This window comes from Passer domesticus, chromosome 6 (genome assembly GCF_036417665.1).
Source record: "Passer domesticus isolate bPasDom1 chromosome 6, bPasDom1.hap1, whole genome shotgun sequence".
Taxonomy (NCBI): domain Eukaryota; kingdom Metazoa; phylum Chordata; class Aves; order Passeriformes; family Passeridae; genus Passer; species Passer domesticus.
In genome coordinates, this window is record NC_087479.1 from 17822472 (window position 1) to 17844901 (window position 22430).

Below are 22430 nucleotides of genomic sequence, written 5' to 3' on the forward strand. Positions count from 1 at the left end.
TACAGGCTACTTTGGCTTGTGATTATTATTATTTTTTTTTTTGTATATCACTGAGCCATAAATATGGATGTTAGTTCTGGTACTATGTGTATGTTTCTACTGTGAAACTGGGGAACATCACATAATTGTTGCTGACTGCAGGGGGAAAAGTAAAATTGATCATATATACTAGCCAGTTATTCCTGTGGGCCTGTACATTGGCTTCTAATGGCTTAATCTGTATAGTTCTGATGTAATGATTATTTTTAATTGGCAATTGGGTACAAAACCCATAGCTGGATTACAAATATCTACTGTTATTTCAAAAATATGTGCTTGTATTAACTAACCCATTTAAGCTAAAAACTTTTTGTTGGCCCTGCTTTGAGCAGGGAGTTGAAGCAGATGATCACTCAAGGGTCCTTTTAATCTTAATTTATTCTGTGGTTACATGAAACTGCTTCTGTTCCTGCCAGACACCTTTCCTGCTAATTGTGATGTGAAAGCTTTTCAGGGTTACCAGGTGCAGACCTCTTGGTGCAGACACTGGTGCTGTTGTTACTGCTCAATGCTTGGCAGTATTAGTTTTTGGGTTTATGTGTAATTTCTGAAAGATTTTTTTTTAAACTCTAAAGTTTAGTGCTATTTCTTGGTAATTTTAGTGGCTCAGAAATCTCCGGTTCAGATTCTGTGTTGGTTTACTAGAGTACATTAGAGTAAGAAAGTATCGAGGTGTTGCACTGGGAAGCTAAATTGCCTGAAAAACCTTAAATAGTCTTCTCTGGCATTTATTTAAAGAATGTGGTGTTTATGCTGGAGCTTTAACAAAAATTTGGCAGTGTGCTACCTGGTAGAAAGCAGGAATTTATGTGCCAGTCTTATCCTTGTGTCCTAGGATGGTGCTTTGATAGTAGAAGTCTGTGTTAGTCTCAGAAATCTGTGGGTTTTTTCATGCCTGTTTGATATAAATAAGATTGAACATGTTCAAGCAAATTATATGTTTAATGTACACCAGGAAGTGGAAATGGTATAGATAAAAAGAGATGTGCTCTGTTGAGGTAGCGTTAAGATTCTTTATCTGAAACTTTATCTGTAAGTTTACTTTTAATTATAGTTCTATGGGAAGAGCTTACCTTCTGTTTCTTGACTGGGAAGACTCATTCCCCTTTTTCTTTTCCATTTTTTGAAGGCTTGGGTTTAGTCCCAGCTGTTGTTGTGTGTGTTGTACAGGGATGTTATGTACTGTCATATGATATACTGAGTTTTTGTAGTAGGATGCCCAAGAGTCTAAACAATATTTATAAATTATCAGTGTATTTAATGGGGCAGTAGCAGTGATGGAAGAGAGCTGTCCATTAAAATGAATAAAATTTATGTGGAGTTTACCTGACCTTTCTAATCACTGAATGAATTACAGCACATACTTCCATGTTCTCAGTATTAATAACCTTACTTCACCAGAATTAACATACAATATGAGGAAGAACTTTTTAAAACTAAACTTATAGAAGACAAATGTGTAGGTGTAGCTGTAGTGGCAATTTTGAGGCTCCAGATGGAAAGTTGTAATGCAGAAATGAATATCACTACTGGGATTGAGGGAATGTACATTGTTAGATCTATTGGAAGAGAATGCAGCAACCCAGCAGCAGTTTACTGAATGTTTTAAAGAGGCAATAACAACAATTTTAAGGAAGGAAGAGGAAAAAAAAGAAAAGAAGGTTTGGGAGTAGATAGGAATTGTGGAGGTTCTTTATGAGCACTGATTGTAGAATGATATGTGAAAGTTAAGGGAGGCAAGAATTTTAAAAGGCCTTGAAGTAGTAGGTCCAAATGATGAGGAAGACTACCCTCTACTCAAACAGGGGAATGCAGAGAGGAATAGGAGATGCAGGCATAGTCTTCTACTCTCTCTTAAAAATTAAGAAGCCTATGTTAGCTTTTTCTTTTTTTTTTTCCTTCTGTAGGTATCAGTATTACTTGCAATTAAAGAAAGATATCTTGGAAGGCAACATTCCTTGCACACTGGAACAAGCAATACATCTGGCTGGTTTGGCAGTTCAGGGTAAGTAAGAAATTGTACCAACTAACTAATGTTGCATTAGAAACTTTGGTGATATATTTTCTCTTGCCTGTTTTCTTTTTGTCACTCAAGAGACCCAGTCCATTAAGTTATGAGAGGGGCTTGCTCCTTAGGACTTTGTCATGCAGGCTGAGGAGAGCAGCAGTGGCCCTGACCTTGCTTCTCTGCCGTCCTCAGAGGTGTACCTGGGCATCTAACATGTAGTTTCAGGAGCTGATTTGAATTAGACACTGGAGTTCCTTTGGGGGCAAAGGGTTGAGTTGTCTGCTTACATCAAGAGACCCTTCCTCTGCTTCTGTTAATGAAGCTTTATTCTGACATATCTTCATAAATAAACAACTTTGAATGTGCTTGTTTTTACACTTTTTATCCAAAATTTCCTATCACATAAGATTATTTCAAGTTAGTGTGCAAGACTGTTAGCAGTTCTTGTGTTCAAATCACTCCTGAAAACACATTGCTGTGATACCTATATGAAAAAGGCAGCTTCATTTTTCCTGGCTAGGGTTAGATGGGATGGAGTATACACCAGTCCTGAGGCTGTCTGCACTGATCATGTTCCCTGTTCCTTGCAATGTCTGATACTAAACCTCTCAAAAGTTTATAATGGCAACAGCTGTGTTTAGAGTGTTTGTATTATTTGTATATCATTCACAGTGAATACCACTTCACTACATCTAACAGCAATTGTAAAACTGCCAAAATTGAACAGAACTTAAAATCACTGGCAGTATATACAATCAAAGATTTTTTTGTATTTAGTTAGTTATATACATTGGTTGTGTCACGATAAAGATGATGATTCTGTTTTCTTGGAAATGTGGTTACCACTGGAGAAGGATAAATAGTATTAATGCCTTGTTTATATAACACTGAATCTGTTTAATCCAAGCCAGGTTTTAATGGCCTTCAACTGAAAAATCTTGCTGTGTTATTTGTATGTATTTGGACAGTGTAAACATCTCTCTGCTCAGTGAGTTGTTTATAGAAATCTTTCCATATAACCCTCTTTCCAGATGGACAATACTCATCCTTTTAGCTTTCACCTTCCTTTTTTATTCCTGTATAAGAGATGAACTGTATATGATGATAACATAGTGAAAAAAAAAAACACCTCAAAAAACCCCACAGGTTCTAAATTGATGTGCTCCGATGATTGAAGTAGCTAATACCAGGTAGGTTAGTAATTTTAGCTGGTGAATGAGCAGAAGCAGTGCTTCCTGTTTCAAGTCAACTGGTTTCAAGAATGATCTGTATTTAAAATCAGTACAATAGGTTAATTCTAAACACTGCTTTATCTCAAGAGCTGTATTGCTGTAGTGTGTCAGAGGTGCTCCCCTTTCATAGAAATAACTTCCATACAAAGTGTTTTCTCATTTCTTCTTCTCAGTCCACAAGGAGTGTTACCAATCATTCTGAACACAGTAAAAAGATGGGATTTTTTCTACCTTTTCTCTTTATAAACATTACTAGTTGGTTTGTTCTGTTATTTTGCTTTATGATTGTAGTTCAGTAGGATGGAGTTTTGATACCTGGAGATGCTGCTGCACTTAATTGTGTTTTGAATAATTTTGTTAAAAGTGTTTGAATCCATGATTTTTTTTATTTTTTAGCGGATTTTGGAGACTATGATCAGTATGAATCTCAGGAGTTTCTACAAAGATTTGCTTTGTTTCCAGTGGTAAGTACTTTCTTTAAATTGGTACATTTAAATTATTAAATTGACAAATTTAAATCCTTCTTAAAATTGGTAAATGTAGATAATTTTTAGGAAGCCTCCATTTATCTTACTGCTCTCTAGCTGTCAAACTTAGTAAAGGCTTTCTTTGAGATTGGAGTGAGATATGACACCTTATGTTACACAGAAACAAAGAGGGAGTAAGATCTTTTCAATTTTGTTGTATATTACACTGAAAAGAAGGTTGAGGTACAAATGGGAGAGTGAATAAAACTACTTCAAAACAGTGTTTATGCTTTTGGGGTTTATTTGTGCATATTACAGCATCTAAGCTCCAAGGTTGGAGTCAAGGGTTGATTTGCAACCAGTTACCACTTGATTTTGTAGATTTTTTTTTTTTGTATTTCATTCCACAAATGCTATTTTACCTTAAGGGTTGGCTACAAGAAGAAAAAATATTGGAAGAAGCAACACAGAAAGTTGCCTTGCTACATCAGAAATACAGGTAACATGTCTAAAGCTCTTCAATGCTTAATTTTGGGCTTCAGTAGCTTCTGTAACTCAGAAAGTTGTGAACCTTGAAATGCAGTTGGACTAATTTCACTTCCCCATTTAAATGAGTCTTTTCTCTGATACATCTGTATTAAAGTTACAAGAGTTTTTGCTGAATGAAAATGAAAAAGAGAACAGAGTATTAAGTCAGATTAATTAGAGGATTCAGGATTAACAGCAGAAGAAATGCAGAGACAGTAATGGTGCCAGAATGCTTATGATCTTAGGTAGAAGGGGGCTAAGGTGCAGTAGTCCAGGACAAAGGAAAGTTAAGTTCTCTGTATCAGTTCATTAGTGAAAAATGTTTGTGTCTATGTGAGTAATACTGAATATTTTCCCCTATATTGTTTTAAAACAACAGTTTGAAAGTTGCACCTGCTGATATGTTTGAAATGCACTTGTAACAAGATTGTATGGTTCAGGTTCAGCAAAGAAAATTTAATCTTCATGACGTTAGGAAAAAGTGAAGAAATTGGGAGATTTATGATTGAAAAAGTGTTGAGAGACATAGCAATAAGCATGACAGGTTTTTTCAGGTAGAAAATGAGGTAACTGAGGTATGAGGTAACTGAGGTGTGTTGGTGGGTAGGTAAACACAAGCTTTTAAGCCCTGTGATACTACTGTAAGTCTGTGAGAAAACTGTCTTTGTCAGTTGGTCTGATTATAAAGAATTCTACCTTTACCTACAGATCTTGTCCTCATGTTTTCAAAGTATTACAGTAAAATAGTCAGCATTTAGAAGATGGAACTGTCTTTTCTGAAATGTAAAATGCCAGACTTCCTATTTGCCCTATAGCAATATAGAAGACATTCATGTCTTGAACATGTGTGCCTCTGGTAAAGTGAGGAAATGTGGAGAGAGTGCTGGATTTGATCAAGAATATGATAATTGTCTGCCATTAGTGGAGATGGTAATATTAACTAGTAGTCTTTTTGCCATTTACCCCTAAAGATGCCAGAGAGAAAGAAGTTATTGGAATCAAAATGTAAAGGCTGAGCCAAATGTATCAGCCATTAATACAGATAGAAACAGCACCATTTGATGGTTGCCTGGGTGTCCTGGGGATGCTTTTCAAGCTTTGACAGTGTTCTTCAGAGTAAAACAAAGATGATTTTTTCTTATTGGCAGTATTAGCTGATTGTTGCTTTATTTGTAGAGGCCTTACTCCTCCTGATGCAGAAATGTTATATATGCAAGAAGTGGAAAGAATGGAGGGCTATGGTGAAGAGACCTATCCTGCAAAGGTAAATGAGGTTTTGATCTTTGTCTAATTCCCCTTTTCTCCCTGTTTAGGGTGGCTACTTCCTGTCAAAAGTAAATAAAACCCAATCCCCAAACCACCCATAATTTTCTGCTCCAGAATTGATAAAAGCAATTGTTTCTTAGGTAACTTTGCTTTTGAAGACTTTTTTTTTCTACTTGCATAATTTTTTGCAACTTTTTACAGGACAGCCAAGGAAGTGACATATTCATTGGAGCATGTCTTGATGGTATCTTTGTGAAACACAAAAATGGACGTCCTCCTGTTGTATTTAGGTTAGTATTGTTCTTTCATAAAATATCTTGGTGAACTTCACATTTTGAGTGTGTTTCTCACAAGCATCAGCGACTCTTAGGTATGATGTGTATTTATGCATTTAATAAACCTGAATATAGTCTTGTTGTCATCATGATACTGTGAATACTGAAGCCAATGAGAATTTCTCAATGCATTAACTGCAAAATTAATCTCTTTAAGACAGATTAATTCTAAGACACGAATATTTAATATACAGTTGCATTGCAAAAAATATTTATTGAATCAAAAAGGAGCAATTCTCTGCACATAGGGCATCTTAAATCCTGAGATTGTCACATCAATTCATATAGAAATATTCATTTGTGAAATTGTCCAGAAGTTCCTTTAATATATTATATGTGGAGAATTACACGATAACGTTTTGTTATTTTGGATTCATACATTGTTTTAGTTTATTATTGAATGTTCTTATAAATTGTAGACAGAGCTCTGGCTTACCTAAACACTTAAAATTCAGGCTGCACGTGAAATGGCTTCTCACTGACTTTAAGATATGTTGCTTGGACATCTTTGGGCAGAATTCAGAATAAATTAAAAAAAAAAAAATTGAAATTTTTTATAAAATTAGTCTTGGCAATTTAGTTTTTATTAAAGCAAGAAAGGGTTTATCCTTAGTGAACTTTAATCTCCTACAATTGAATTTTTGAGTGAATATGGACAGAAATCTTGAAATCCTATGGTCCAACAGTTACTGAAACTTCACTACTGGTAATTTTCTGGGATTAAAGAAAGTAAGCAACTTTGCTTCTTTCTGTCAGTAGTTTTGTTTAACAGGACTTAGAAATTCACAACTGCTAAATGCTCTTCAGAAAAATTTCTGTCTCAGCTGTGACAGGAGAGCTGATGCTGAGCTCTTTTTGATTGTCTGGTGTCATCAAACTGCCCTGCTCTGCTTTCCTACAGCATTGAACAGCAGCTGTACTTACCAAATGCACAGGGAGAGGAATAAAGCTTTGTACATGCATTTCACATACATTCTGAAGGAATTGTGCATGCAGTGTCTGTAAACATAGGAAAAAAGTTGCACATTGTGAAGCATCAGAAAGTATTTATATTCCAATTTCAGAATCCAGTTTTCTGCTCTTTTGCTTGTTTGTGTATGACTGTGGGCAATTCCATCATGGATAGCAATATCATGTTATTTGGGTGGCAATAAAGCATAGACAAATGACCCATTAGTATGATTTACAAAGACTGGATTATGCTTGTGATTGCTTCAGGCAATTTCATAGTTGTGCCCACAAAGGTTTATGAACCAAGGCCTTAAATTTGAGGGATTTTTTCTACATCAGAATGGAGACATTAATGTTTCTCTACCTCATACACATGAGGCAATAGCTATGGAAAAAGCTAACAGACACCTCTGTGTAATGAAAATGGGCGTCATAGAAACACCTTTAGAGACAGCCCTATATGCTTTTTCCTTGTGTTTGTGTACTGCAGAATATTCTTTTAATAAATCTATGATACAGGCTTTATTTACACTAACATAATACTAATGGTTAAAGCTAAATTTGCATTTTAAAAGAAGATGAATAAATATATTTTATGCAATCTAATTTTTTTTCATCTGTCAATGTGTAAGGGTTCTAGAAAATATGTATAATAATGCCTTAAAGGCTTTTTTTAGTGGAGGTTTAATTTTTTGTCTGGAATATATGGTTTGCTTTCAAGCAGATGGGACATTGCAATTTACTGATGACTTAATTTGTCTAAATTTTATTTTTTTTCAAGAATTTCAAATGGGAAGAATTTCAAATGGAAGACAAGTAATAATCTTACTGTACATATTGTACATCTTCCCGAGAGTTAGTCACATACCTGTTTTCCTTTCAGCAGCCATTAATGGTGTGGAAGTGATGGTCTACAACTTATTCAGATAGATTAATGAACTTTTTCACAGAATCATAAAATGGTATTTAACAGAACCATAGACCTACAGCATATACTGTCTTGAGAGGGACCCATCAGGACCTTGGAGTCCAACTCATGGTCCTGCACAGGACACCCCAGGACTCTCACCCTGTGTCCTAGAGCATTGTCCAAATGCTTCTTGAACTCTGTGAGGCTTGGTGCTGTGACCACTGCCCTGGGGAGTCTGTTCTGTGCCCAGACACCCTCTGGATGAAGCACTTTCTCCTGATAACCAACCTAAACCTTCTGTGACTCAGCTTCAGGGCATTCCCTCAGTCCAGTCACTGGGCAGAGGATGGAAGAGATCAGTGTCTGCCCCTCCTTTTCCCCTCATGAGGATGTTCTTTATCCACATTCTTGATGGTGGTTCTGGTTTGCAATTGCATTTTTTGAGGTTTGAAAAATCAGAGCTTGTCCAGTCATATCCTGTCCCTTTTGTCTGCAGGTGGCATGATATTGCCAACATGTCCCACAATAAATCCTTTTTCGCTTTAGAATTGGCAAACAAAGAAGAGACAATTCAGTTCCAAACTGTGAGTATGTTTTCATTTTTTTCACTAAGTCATCAGTAAATAAAAACAAATTAAGACTGATAATTTATCTCAAAGCCTACTATCTATATATTTAGAGCTTTGAACTCTGTGAGTGAGTCAAATGTAATAACACTGTCTTTGGCCAGCTTTCTATGGGAAGGCATTAAAAATTGGACTTTTTATGTTGAGTACATTGAAGTGTCTGGTTATGTGGTCATAAAAATTTTCATCCATTCCAGTAAAATTTCTAACATTTTTTTTTACTTGAATCAGTGGCAATTAAAGATAAATATAGCCTTAGAGCTTTGCTGGAGTGGGCCATGGCATTCCTTGCAGAATGAATTTTATTCAGCATCTACCAGTTGCTTTTGTCAAAAGGCAGCTGTTTACAATCTTATGGCAATCTTAAATGTAATTGTGCGTTACAGCTGATAAGTGTCTGGAGCAAAATGCTTTTACTTTCAAATAAGTAGATAATACTTTTTTCACAAGTCTAAGAAATTTGTTGGACTACAGTGTATATTTGGGTCTGCAAAGTAGAGTTTTAGGGAAAACTTTGTGACATTAATGAAGTTACATTAAAATTAAATTGGTCAATAGTAATTTAATCTTAAAAAATTCAGTGGCAAGTGAAGGGTATGAATGTTTGACTTAATGCAAATATTGGGTTTTGTTTTTTTGGCAGGAAGATATGGAAACAGCAAAATATGTGTGGAGGATGTGTGTGGCTAGACACAAATTTTACAGACTAAATAAATGCAGCCTGTAAGTAGAATATATTAGCAGAACTCTTGCTGCCCTTGCAGCTTCCATTGGGAAGTGAAATCTCCCATTCCCTCTGTAAAGTCCTTACTGTCCTTTTTAGATGACTTGGGTTCATTTTGTTAATATTTTTTGAGAAAATACTTACCACCAGTTTTTGAAATATATCCTGCTTTATAACAGGAGACAATATTAAGTGCTGAAATCTTACCATAAGTAATAATGTTTGGCCTTTGCTTCTGGATCACAGTGCTGTGAGAGACTTCAGTTGCTTTGGGGTCTAATATTGCTATAGCTTGTGAGTTACTGGAAGCAGCAGGGTTTTGGCCTGTGTTTGGGTGAACTGCTCTGAAAGGACACTAGAGGCTTTAAAAGGGCGGGCAGTGTATGTGAAGCACTCCTGAAATGTGCTGGATTGACAGCTAAGAGGTATGTGGTTCTTTAGATATCCATGGAATCTGTATAGCTCAAGTAGCACCAGTGCAAAGTAAATTTAATACAATTCATCAAATTAAATTTAAATGGACTGGCCTCCAACTTGTAAATCAATGGCTGGAATTTGAGCTACTTTACTGGAACAGTTCTCCTTCAGTTAAGTTCCTTCAGTCAAAGAGTAGAGAATTAGACACAGTGAAGAGTCTATCATTGGGAAACCATGGTTCCCCCATGTTTCACTGCTCTTCATACATGGGAAGATAGATGTTTGATAACTGCTGAGGCCAGTGAAATGATAATCAAGTATTTTGTGCCACAGATGACTCATTATTGTGTTTAATGCTAATTTATTTGAGAAGTAAGATAAACTTGAAATAGAGTAAACCTCATATCTCAAAGCTTGTAAACTTGTCTGTCTTTTGAGAATGATAAGAAGCCTTGGTAGAAGTAGTGTGTTCGTGGTACTTGTGCATTTCTGTCTAAATAATGTCAGATCTGTAGTTCTATATTAAATGTCTGTCTCTAGGATTACTTATTGTAACCACAATGTGGTTTTATGTCAGGTTAAGTCCTCAAAAAAACCTTTTCTGGTTATTTATTCTCTTAAGATTTCTTGTCATCTGCTCCTGTAGCTGAAAACTGTCTTATGCATGCCTGTATCAACTTCAAGGGGTTTTTTTCCTAAATCTGTACATACCTTGTCTTTAGAGACTCCTTGGACTCTCCACCTGAGGAGGGCTCTCAGAAATCTTCCCTCATTCTTTCCCTTCCACGCTTTCCAATCCTTTCTCGTCCTTCACTGCCCAAAGGGTGAGCTTAAAAACATCTTTCTCACAAAAAAACCCTATTCCTGTATTTGTATCATGCTGTCTTCTGACCTGTCTTGCTATGAGATGCAGAGCACAGGTGCAGTGTAGGGTGGGGGCAAAAGGAGCTTAAGACTTCTGAACTTTATGTCCTGGAGCCAATCCAACAAATTATGAAAATTCATTACCATTAATGTTAGAACATACAAATGCTAATGCATTATAGTAATGCTTTACAGATCCTGTAACATCTGTAATGTCATAGTCTCCAAACAGTTTTATGTCTGACTTGTGGAACAGGAGATTAACTGAGATATTTTGATCTTGGGTTTTTGATTTTGCTTTGTGGTGGTGGCTCTTCCCTTTTGAGACTCGTGTGGAAGACTAAACCAGGCCTGCCTCCTGCATATGCAGTGATCTTTAATTGAACTTGGGAGTGCTTTCTTATTTTTGAAATAGGTATTGTTAAGAATAACTTCTTACCATTAAATTCCTTCTGTAGACAAACTCAGCCAGTTACAGTGAATCCTGTTAGAAGACGATCTTCATCCAGGATGTCCATGGTAAGGAAGCAAATAGCTTTATGTTTGCATTTTTATGGATTTCAGTTGACTTTGAATTGAATATTACTTCCCTTCAGTGAAATGAAATGAGCGGTGGAAAAGATGAGTCTAGGATGTGAGGAACTGTTTCTGACTTGTAGGAAGAGCTGCTATGTATTATCTAAATAGTGAATTTTAAAACAATGCAATGAAAAATATTTTAAACACTTCTGGTTTCAGTTTGCACACTGTCTCTAGGAGGCTTTCCTAGATGTCAGATGGCAAGAGACAGTCTTGGGTTAGTGGAGTGTAAGGTTTTGTTCCTGTTTCAAGGTTTTGTTCCTGTTTTTTAAATTATTTTTTGTATGACCTCAAAGGAGAAACTTACATTGAAGATTTAGAGAAATGGTTTATGGCTAAGGCTTTGTATGTGTTTATTTGTAGTATTATGCAAATTATAATATAATATATAATGTGCATTATTACTATGTGTATAGTATTACATATAATATATATAATATTGTATATATATTACATTATACATTAAAAAAACTTCAATAATTGTTTTTAAAATGAGTAATCAGTTTTTAAGTAACAGTAAGATATTTACTTTCTTAGCCCAAGCCTCAGCCTTATATGATGCCTCCACCACCTCAGCTGCATTACAATGGTCATTATAGTGAACCATATGCAACTTCCCAAGGTATGTTCATTAAATCCACTGCACAATTTTAGAAGGTAGAAACTTAATTTATATGTGTAGCCACTTTAGCTATAGCTGAATAAATTAATAGGTGAACATGGGGTAGGTTTGTACTAGAACAGTTATTGGAGTGCTTGCTGCTACTCTAGCCACGTAGGCTAATGTGAAATACAGTCATGGAATCACTTGTTTAGGTTGGAAAAGAGCTTTAGGATCATCAAGTGCCACCATCAACACAGCACTCTCAAATCCATCACTAAACCATGTCCCCAGGTGCCACATCTACAGGTCTGTTAATTATCTCCAGGGATTGTGACTCCACCTCTTCCCTGGAAAAGCCTGTTCCAATGCTTCACCACTTTTCCAAGAAATTTCCTGATATCCAATCTAAACTTCCCCTGGTGGAACTTCCCTGAGGCCATTCCCTCTTGTCCTGCTGCTTGTTACCTGGGAGGCCACAAACACACCTCAGTGCAACCTTCTTTCAGATAGTTGTAGAGAGCAGTAAGGTCTCCCTGACCCTCTTTTTCCCCAGGCTAAACAGCCCCAGTTTCCTCCACATCCTCTCCTATTGGAGATGAGCAATTCTAGTTAGGATAGCATGTTCAGCAATTGTAGACTGAGGTGTCTTGTGTGAGTTTAAGCTGACCATTGCTTTTTTTGGCCCATGTATCAAACTGGTATGTTATGGTATTGTGAGATCCATGTCAGTATTGGTCTTAATAGTTGCAAAGAGATTGACCCAAGAAAAATTTGTCTAAGTTTGCTAGACTACAAGGTGTTGAGAATTCAAAGGCTAAAGAAGTTTGCAGGCTATGGACTTGGTATATAGTTGATTGAAACAAAGAAAGAAAAATACCAAGCAAACTCTAACTAATATTCTCAACTAATTATCTTAGCACTTTACAGCTGAGTCATGGCTGCTTACTCATTATTTTGGTTGTTAAATGTTGTGTCTTTAATTAACAAAGTTGCTGCCCTGAAGGGTTGAATCCAATCTTTTGCAAAGTCTCCTCAAGGTTGATAGGAACGTTCCAGACCTACAAATCTGCTGGATAAATAGTACTCTAAAAGGCCAGCTCACTGGGAAGGCAATAAGCACATATTCTATCAAAACAGAGTTACACAGGTCTGAATGAAATACAGGAATTCAGCAACATTCAGAATGTAACTGAGTTCTTTGCAGTTTAGTGATGTAATTATGGCTGGGTGCTTGCTACTACAAATGTCCTAGTTTTGAACATTTTTTTCATAAAACAATTTTTGATTGTCAGCAAATGAACATAAGTGTGGCAATTATTTTGGTGAACGCAAACAGTTAAATCATGAAGGCATCTACAGCAATGACTGAATCTGGAGGCTGGTATCTTGTACATCCAATGAAGTAGTAATTAAAATGATTAAATATGTCTTAGATTTATAAACAGTTGGAACATTTTCTTTACAGTGTAGGTATATATTTTTATGTGTGAACAATATATGGGGGTAGTTTAAACTGACTTCAGAATTCCTGGAGGAAAGTTGATTTGGGTTTTTTTTGAGATCTTGTGGTGCTATACCTACATACAGCCTGAAAGAGTAGAAGAGAGAAGAGTAAGGGGTTTTGTTTGCTTGTTATGGGGCTGGTTTTAGATGTTTTGTGGTATTTTTGTTTTGATTTGGTTTTTTGTTGTGGGTTTTTTTTTTCTTTCTTTGCTCTTCGAACTGATTATATTAGTGCAAATCCTAGTGTAGACATTAATTTTTTCAGTGGTGTGTCTTAAGTTCATTGATAGGAACTTTGTTTATTTTGAGCTGAACCTTAGGAAGCCTATCCTAAGGAGAAGAAAGTAACTCATAAACAGATAGTGTTTTCGCATAGGGATTTACATGACTGAAATAAATACAACACATTATTCTGGTGTATATACATTGGGTATCAACAACAGCAGAAAAGCTGGGATTTTGGGTTGGGGTTTTTTCCTTCCCATTTCAATACATAGCTAAGAATAACTGAGGTTTTAAAAATCTCAGACATTGCTTTAGCTACATCTTAATAGAGGATAGCTTTGTTGATGTCCTGGACATAAAGATTGTTCTTAAACTTTGTTTTCAGATAACCTCTTTGTGGGCAATCAGAATGGATACTACTGTCACTCTCAGACTAGCTTGGATAGAGCCCCTCATGACTACAGTGGTCGGATCCGCAATGGCAGTGTCTATAGTGCACACAGCACAAACTCCTTGAACAATCCTCAGCATTACTTGCAGCCATCCCCCATGTCCTCTAACCCAAGCATTACTGGAAGTGATGTGCTTAGAACTGATTATGTCCCATCACACAGACACAGTGCACTAATACCACCTTCTTATCGTCCCACGCCAGACTATGAGACTGTGATGAGGCAGCTCAACAGGGGGATGGTGCACACAGATAGGCAGAGTCATTCAATGAGAAATCTTAACATCAGCAACTCATATGCTTACAGCAGACCTGATGCCTTAGTTTACAGTCAGCCTGAAATTCGAGAGCATGCCCACTTTGCTGCCCCACAGTCTAACCATTATCCATTTAACCTGAACTACAGCTTCCATAGCCAATCCCCCTACCCCTATCCTGCTGAAAAGCGCCCAGTTGTTGGGGCAGTCAGTGTGCCTGAGTTGACAAATGTGCAGCTCCAGTCTCAGGATTACCCAGCACCCAATATAATGAAGACTCAAGTCTATCGACCGCCGCCCCCATACCCCTACCCAAGACCTGCAAACAGTACTCCAGACCTCTCACGGCACATCTACATCAGCAGCAGCAACCCAGATCTCATCACAAGGCGAGTGCACCACTCTGTCCAGACGTTTCAGGAGGACAGCCTGCCTGTGGCTCATTCTCTTCAGGAGGTCAGTGAACCCCTGACATCAGCACGCCATGCTCAGCTGCAGAAAAGGAACAGTATTGAAATAGCAGGCTTGGCTCCCAGCTTTGAAGGAATAAGAATTAAAGAGAGGACCATGTCAGCTTCTGCAGCAGATGTGGCTCTTCCAAGAGTTATCTCAGAAGGGTCACAGCCCAACATTCTGATGGAGAGAACGAAGCAAAAAGAAGGTGAGCAAGAAGAATGCGTGAACTGCGATCACAAGAAAACCCTTTCAGATGCCACTATGCTGATTCACAGTAGTGAGGAAGAAGAAGAATTTGAAGAAGAGAATAAGGCCAGTACAAGTCTTTCTCCTCTCCCTGAAGATCAAACCCAGCTTTCATCTGTTATGGGAGGTTATTCTCATGATTCAGTACTAAACTACCCTTACAGCTCTGTTGCTTCATCTGCTGGCCCTTTGCATATCCTTGAGCCTAAATTGCATATCACAGAGGCAGAAAAGAGAATGAAAGATATGAGCCCTGTTCATTTACTAGTAGAAAGCCAGGTACAGAGAAGAGGGGAAGGACTGCTTACTCCATCTATGTCAGAATCTGATCTTACAACATCAGGGAGATACAGAATAAGGAAAGATTCAGTAAAGAAGAGACCTGTTTCCGATCTTTTGTCTGGGAAGAAGAATATTGTGGAAGGCCTTCCCCCTCTAGGTGTAAGTGGATACTATTTGTCTTGTTTTGGGTTGTCTGTAGCAGTTGATTGTTGTTTTTGTTTGAGGTTTGGGGTTCTTTTAGTCAGTCTGAGATGCTTTTAAAACATTTGAATTAAAGCTGCCTTAAACTTGACCTTTATATTTCTATGTTTCCCTGGTTAACTTTGCTAAGCTATCTTTTATCCCCTTCTCTGTCATGTCTGAGTTCTGTTTGTTTAGTTCATCCACACAAACCCAGCTGTGCAGTCTCCATCCATCTGAAAACCTAACCTGGCTAGGAACTTTAGAAGGAGCTAATTTAATATCAGTTCTAGATCCCTGTTGTGCCCTACTTCTTATCTGGAGCATAAGCAACTCTTTCCATTCAACTTTCTTATCTTTATCTCACTGAAAAATGATATGTAGCTGAAACGTTTACTTTTTAAAAAAATTGTTTACCTGCTTCTTCTGACCTAAGAGGGAACCTGACACCTTAAGGAATAAGTTCTTTCCTTGCATTTTCTTCTTTATTTCATGCCTTCCCTTTTTCATATCCTCTCCTTTTTGCCTTCTCTTCAAGCTGTTTTTGTCCCACCAAAGGTATTTCTTTCTTGCCATATCTCTTTCTCCTACTCCAATCTTAGGACACCGTAAATAGTGAAAAACTGCAAGCATCACCTTTCCTGTAATTCCCACCTCATAGAAACGTAAAGGTCTGTGTGGAATGCACAATTTCACTGGCTCTCCTTAGTGCCCACTTTGCTTTAAAATTTTGTTCAGTTTTATGTAGTTTGTGGCAGATTTCAGGTGCTAATAGAGGAAAACCATTTTATATTATTATTTTGCCTTTTAAAATTGATTGATACCTGAGTTAGTGTTAAATATCTTTCTGCACAAATTAAACTATAGAGGAACTGCTATATAATTTGTACTGCTGTGGTAACAGCAGATACTGCAAAAACTAACCTGTGCAGAAGCTATGTATTGAAATAGTTACTGTTTGTTCTCCAAAAGATACATTTTCAGACAGTAATGTGTCTACCAAAATCATACCATGCTTTTCCTTCTGACACTTACATAGTTATTCATGTTCCTGTCAACCGTCCAATTAAATTAATATTAGAACTTTTTCATTGGAAGTGTTTGTAACATAGTTTCTGGTTCAGAAACATTTAAGTGTTGTTGCATAATACAGAACATTACCTTTTTGTATTCATAATGGAGATGAATATCCTAGTTACAAAGCTGGCCCCAAGCAATGCTTGCATATTTTGCTTTTCAATGAACTTTTATTGTTGTGTTTGTGTTCACTTCACTTTTAAATGCAGTTTCATCCTGTTAGCTTTGTCTTCCTATTTCTTACCACTTTTGAAAGCATTATCATTCAAGCAGCATATGTGCTCATATTTTCAGTGTATTTTTGTTAACAATTAAACTTAGCAACGGCAGGAATGATGAAGTTTCCTCTTACCCTTTTTAAAAGAATAATTTGACTTGATTCTTTCATAGAAATCCCCCTTTGATATTTTTCATCAAATAATTTTCATCCATAATTCAGATTCGTGGCCCAGTCCAGGACTCAAATCTGTCTGCAGTTTTGTGTTCATGTTTTGTATGTCAAGTTTGTTGCAAACTTAGTAAAACATTGAACTATATCCAAATATCTTAGAGCTGTATGGTCATTGCCTGATTGTAGGGAAGAAAAGTGCCTGCAAACTGAATAGTCTAGTAATGAATAATTTTTATGCATTTTTGGGTTTGGGAAGTGATCCCAGGTCTGTTCAAGAATGTTAAGTATCTGAAGTTGCCACCTCACACCCTCAGTGGTGAGCTTTGTAGAGAACAATATTTGTCATTCTCATGCAGTTTCATTAACCTGTCTGGAATGAAGACAGACCTGTGTTGTGTCCTTGGAGGAATGTAGTCCCACCACCCTAATCTCTCACTGCAGTGCTTATCAAAGAAAAAGGTCAGAGCTGTTCACAGAAAGGGCCAGACAAGTATCTTTTACATAGTTGAACTCATCTGGTTTCTGCTTTATAATTTCATCAGCTATTAAAGAATATTTACGAGTTTTTGCTTTTCTTTTGCAGGGTATGAAAAAGAATAAAAATGATGCAAAAAAAATGGGGCCTCTGAAGCTGGCTGCCCTAAATGGACTGGCATTGACTAGAATGCCTCTGCCAGATGAGGGGAAGGAAGAGTCAACAAGAGCAACAAATGACGAACGAGTATGTTGAAGTTTTTTAATGCTTCATTTATACTAGCAGTTTTTCAAAATTACATTGTTTTGAGTGGTACTTTTTATTGACTGTATTAAGGCAATTCAAATGCTGAGACTAGAAACAAAATAAAAAGATTCCAGGTTGACAAGTCATTGCTAGAAGTACTGGGTGTAATTCAGATTTTTCTTTAAGATTCAACTGTAGCTCACCCTTTGAACATACAGGAAGCGAATTAACTAGTACCTACTGATATATTTTTGTGCAACTCATCCTGCTTTCTCTCTTAATTTTGGGGTTTCCAGAGTGAAAAGGTGTGAAATTTAAAATTCTGAGTGTAGATTGATTTTATTTGCAATCACTAGTAATTCATATGGTGTTTAGAGTAAGTGTTGCAGTTAAATTGCATCTCCAGAATACAACTTATGCAGATTGTATTTATCAGTTTTGTTCAGGTAGAGCCCATAAAATACAGATGGAACTTCTTTGATCTGCTGAAATTTTAAACTCAGTAAAGGATGTCAGATCAATGAGAGTGCATCAGGTTCTAGAATCTGAGGATCATTCTTTGAGAAATATTAGACTCCATCAGCTTGTGTCAGGATAAAAAACATCAGTATATCTGCTTCAGCCTGTCTCATGTATCATTAAAGAAGTGCAGGAAAGTGAAATGCAGTCAATATTCAGGCTGTGACAGGCTATGAAGAACAGTGCTGCCATCACACATCTGACCAGGGAGCAACTAGATATACCAAATTCCACAGTGATTATTGCCCATTCTGCAACCAGTGGTCTCTGTAGAATCTGATTCTGAGCATGGTTGGACACCCTCAGCTGCAGGTCTCCTCTAGCTCAGTTTTGTTTCTAGTGACTAGGGATCTAATCTAGGGATTAGAACCTGAAGGAATAGTCCTGCTCTCACCAGCTGCAGTTTAAATGAACAGACCAAGAAAATTAATAGCAAATCACTCAGTAATAAAATGTGTTGAATTACATATACATTGCTTAAGATGCTGAGGGACAAAAATTAACACTGTGTTACTGAGATACAGGTTTAGTACCTGTGCTGGTTATTTCCTCTTACCTAGAGCCATCATCTCTTTCTGGGTTGACCTTTACTGGAATCAGTTTGTATTCAGCTAGCTCTGCCCAGAGCATTGTGGCAAAGAAGAAACCATGAAGTCAAGTTATGACAAAGTCATGTCACTACACTTTCTCTTCAGTCAGAGGTAGAATAAATACCATGAAACAGGAGTAGTTCCTAAAACAGCTGAGAGGAGGCAATGCAAAGTAGACATGTGACATAAAAGGAAGCCCAGAGTGCAGGTATTTTAGAAGATAAGTTTAATGTTGATTCAGTGCCTGTTTCATTGCTCAGCTTCATGCTATTGTCAGTTTAAATATATGAGTTTAGCCTAAAGATAAGAAAAGAGTTTGTGCAGTTGATGTATTGTTGTGCAAATTGCATATGAGGGAAGTTTACACCTTCCTCTGCAACATTTGGCATACTTACTTGATATAAGACACTTCTATGACCTGATACCACAGAGCAGTTGCTGTAAGAATCTGGGGACATGTGACATAGATGAAATTTTCTGGCTGAAATCTTACATATTATTCCTCCTTATTGTTGGCAAAGCAGTGCAGAAATTCCAGACGTGTCTTATGATTTAGAAACAACTTGGTTTCAAAAGAATAAAGGGGAGGAGGGAGTAGTTTATTAAATAAAAAAATTGAATTATACTATTAGAAAAAATTCTGGGTTTAACTGCAGCAAGTTTCTAAGGCAGCTTTCTTGCTGTAAGCAAAATTTAGCTTTCCTCCATCCAAACTACTAAGTTTGTGAGGTTTTTTATTATTATTTTGGGGTTTATTATAAGGTTAAAGGAGACCTTACAAATGATGTGATCTGGCTGCTATATTGAGCAGGTGGATCAAAGGTATTTGAAGTAATATGCAGTGTGGCATAGCTGTCTGGTTGGCCAATTTTTTCTCCCCAGATGGGCTGCCTTTACAGAAACTATGAAGTAATTTTTCCTTTACCAGCAGTATCCACATAAATCTTTGTGACCTAGTGAAGTATAACAGGCTGCTTAGTTTTCACTTGAACAAAATTCCTGCTGGTTAGGGTTTCCTCTAGTTTATACTGGTATGCTTGTGGAAACATTAATAGCTGGAAGAGCATTGAAGAAGTATGGAGGAGAAAATACATGCATTTTATCCTCCATGAGTTCTCTGTTTAAACAGACTCCCCTCAGAATGTGACTGCATGGCTGTGTGTGCTCTGTGCTGCAGTGTAGAAGCCTGGAGCAGCGGCTGGAGCAGGGCATGGTGTTCACGGAGTACGAGCGCATCCAGAAGAAAAGGCTGGTGGATGGTGAGTGCTCCATAGCCCGGCTGCCGGAAAACGCTGAGAGGAACCGCTTCCAGGACGTCCTTCCTTATGATGATACCAGAGTGGAGCTGGTCCCAACCAAAGAAAATAACACAGGTTACATCAATGCATCTCATATCAAGGTGAGAGAAATGCTCTTGGAGAAAAATGTCCAGGTTCATGTGCTAACTGAAAATTCATTTGGCGCTCAGTTTTTGGTTTGGTGAGATCAGTTACGATCCCTCCAGCTCCCTCTTTTTCTATTCTTCTCCAGAGGTTTCTTTGGGGAAAGCAGGAACCTGTTTTCCTAATCACCCAGAATAAGGGGGGGTTAATTACTGGAGGGAACTTCTGCATTTTGCTTCTGTGTTGATTTGATCTACTGTCACTTTTCTGTGTTCCCTCTCTGGGGATTGCTGCTAACAGAAGGCATGTTCATTCTGCCCAGAGCTAAGGAGGCAAATAGGTTTAAAGCAAACAGCAAAACTCTGCAATGACTATGATATTTTTGAGCTGCAGTGACAATCATTGTTTCTTCCTTTTCTGTACTCTCAGACTGTATCCACAATGGGCAGTAAGCTAGCTCCTAGCTTAAGCATTTTTGGATGGTTAGAGAAACTGCCAGAGCCAGGGGGAAACTGGCTTTTTCAAAACTCTCAGCTGCCCTCTTTCCCCATCCTTAACTCTTTAAGCTCTGTTTAAAAGAATTTGAAGGGTGTCTTCAAGAACCTCGAAGGCAGTTCAATTTTCAGTACATTTATCTGCTCTAAGTGGAACTACAGTTGGCTTCATGCTTTTTCTGAAAAGAGTTGAGATTGGAAAAGCAGCACTTGTGTTGCTGTCTTTTTTTAATTCACAATTTTGTTTTCTCAGTTTTACGTTATGCTTGTGATATGAAATACATTTATTTAGCTATGAACCTATACAATTTTTTCTCTTCTGCATCTAATGTGACAAAGTGCAGCTAAAAACTGGTACAGATATAACTCACAACGGGCTCCTGCTTCTGTGGTGTTGCAGTCCTTTTTCATTTTGTGCATCTTCAAATGACTGACATTAGAACTGGGGAGAGGGTTTTCAATAATTACTAATCTAATGTCTTTCTTTTTACAGATCTCTGTCGGTGGCATAGAGTGGGATTACATTGCCACACAGGGCCCTTTGCAAAATACATGTCAGGATTTCTGGCAGATGATCTGGGAACAAGGGATTGCAATCATAGCTATGGTGACAGCAGAGGAAGTGAGTATCAATTGAGTCAGGTTTCTCCCAGAAATTCCACAATGATTTTTTTTTATAATCTGTTAGAGGAGGGGGATGTTTCCTCCAGCAACTAGACTGATTGAAGAGAAGTTTCTAGTGAACCCTTTGTGTCTTGATTCCTTTGGCAGAAAAATGAATTTGCAAACTCTTTCTGCTGGAAAGTTGGCTTTCCCAGTAAGAGGCCATAACACACTAGTTCTGCTAAGTAGAGATACAGTTGTTACTACAGGAACAGTAGTTGCATGAATGTTCTTAGGTTTCTTATTAAGCAAATGTTCTGCTTTTAAGGAAAGTGGGAGAGAAAAAAGCTTCAGATACTGGCCACGTCTTGGTTCAAGACACAACACTGTGACATATGGAAGATTTAAGATTACCACGCGGTTCCGTACCGACTCAGGCTGCTATGCAACTACGGGTTTGAAGATTAAACATCTTCTCACAGGACAGGAGAGAACGGTTTGGCATTTGCAGTATACTGACTGGCCAGAGCATGGCTGTCCAGAAGATTTAAAGGGATTTTTATGTAAGTTGTATTTAATAGCTTTGTTTTGGGGTGTGGTTTGTGGTGGTTTTTTTTAATACCTTCTGTAAATGAAGTCACTTTGGACAAGTATGCTAAGCATTCTATTGTAAAAGGTTTCTTCACACCAGCAAGACATACTGAATTATATTTTTTGCAGGAATATACCTGCCAGTTTATTAAAGTGACTTTCCATCTAAAGCAAATAATTTACCATAAGTCCTGTAGAATAAGACGTAATTGCACCCCATACTACACATTTGAGTTTGTTGCAGCAATAGCAAGATGGCCACAAGCCATCTTTAGTAGAAACAGGGGAACAAGGCAAGGAAATCCTTACAAAATTTAGATGATCCTTGTTGATTTGTATTGCTATGGTTGGGGTATGACTTGTGATTTATACAATGTATCATTTTCCTGTGGTATATCCATTGTTAAGTTACTGCTTTCTGGTGGTGATATAGCATAGTAGCATAGTTTATGTGGCTTCATGTCCTACATGAATGACTCTTGTCCTGTTGAATGCGGTAGCGTACCTGGAGGAGATCCAGTCGGTGCGGCGCCACACGAACAGCACAGCAGAGCCCAAGAGCTCCAACCCCCCACTGCTGGTGCACTGCAGTGCGGGGGTGGGACGCACAGGAGTGGTCATACTGGCAGAGATCATGATTGCCTGCTTGGAACACAATGAGGTGAGCTCTGCTTCTTTCTTCTGCTTTAAATGATGTTGGGTGCTAGAAGAGTCGGTAACCTGCCTAGAATGTGTTATGGCTGTTCACCTGAGCAGCTGCTGGGAGAGGCCTTACAACTGTGCTTGAAATGGCTCTTGGGAATTCAACAGAAGTTAATAATCTTCCAGAGCTGCCCACGTGCACACCAGGCACTGGAATGCTCATTTGGATTCTTTACTCCCTAAGATGTTGAGTCATTGAGTGGAGCAAGG

At 37.7% G+C, this 22430-nt stretch overlaps 1 protein-coding gene across 3 annotated transcripts in view; it reads left to right on the plus strand.

The window, feature by feature from the left end:
* The window catches only part of PTPN21 (protein tyrosine phosphatase non-receptor type 21), a 44332-nt gene that overhangs the window by 14890 nt on the left and 7012 nt on the right, over nucleotides 1-22430 (plus strand). For 2 of the 3 annotated variants that reach the window (XM_064423642.1, XM_064423643.1), the window contains exons 4-19: nucleotides 1947-2044; nucleotides 3676-3743; nucleotides 4175-4245; nucleotides 5451-5538; nucleotides 5742-5830; nucleotides 8233-8320; nucleotides 9006-9085; nucleotides 10226-10327; nucleotides 10826-10886; nucleotides 11484-11568; nucleotides 13664-15129; nucleotides 17202-17339; nucleotides 19626-19847; nucleotides 20818-20946; nucleotides 21256-21490; nucleotides 22019-22179. In XM_064423642.1, the coding sequence (XP_064279712.1) occupies nucleotides 1947-2044; nucleotides 3676-3743; nucleotides 4175-4245; nucleotides 5451-5538; nucleotides 5742-5830; nucleotides 8233-8320; nucleotides 9006-9085; nucleotides 10226-10327; nucleotides 10826-10886; nucleotides 11484-11568; nucleotides 13664-15129; nucleotides 17202-17339; nucleotides 19626-19847; nucleotides 20818-20946; nucleotides 21256-21490; nucleotides 22019-22179 (3181 nt within the window). The remainder of the gene's footprint in view (nucleotides 1-1946; nucleotides 2045-3675; nucleotides 3744-4174; nucleotides 4246-5450; nucleotides 5539-5741; nucleotides 5831-8232; nucleotides 8321-9005; nucleotides 9086-10225; nucleotides 10328-10825; nucleotides 10887-11483; nucleotides 11569-13663; nucleotides 15130-17201; nucleotides 17340-19625; nucleotides 19848-20817; nucleotides 20947-21255; nucleotides 21491-22018; nucleotides 22180-22430) is intronic. The other variant, XM_064423644.1, reaches the window with a different exon arrangement.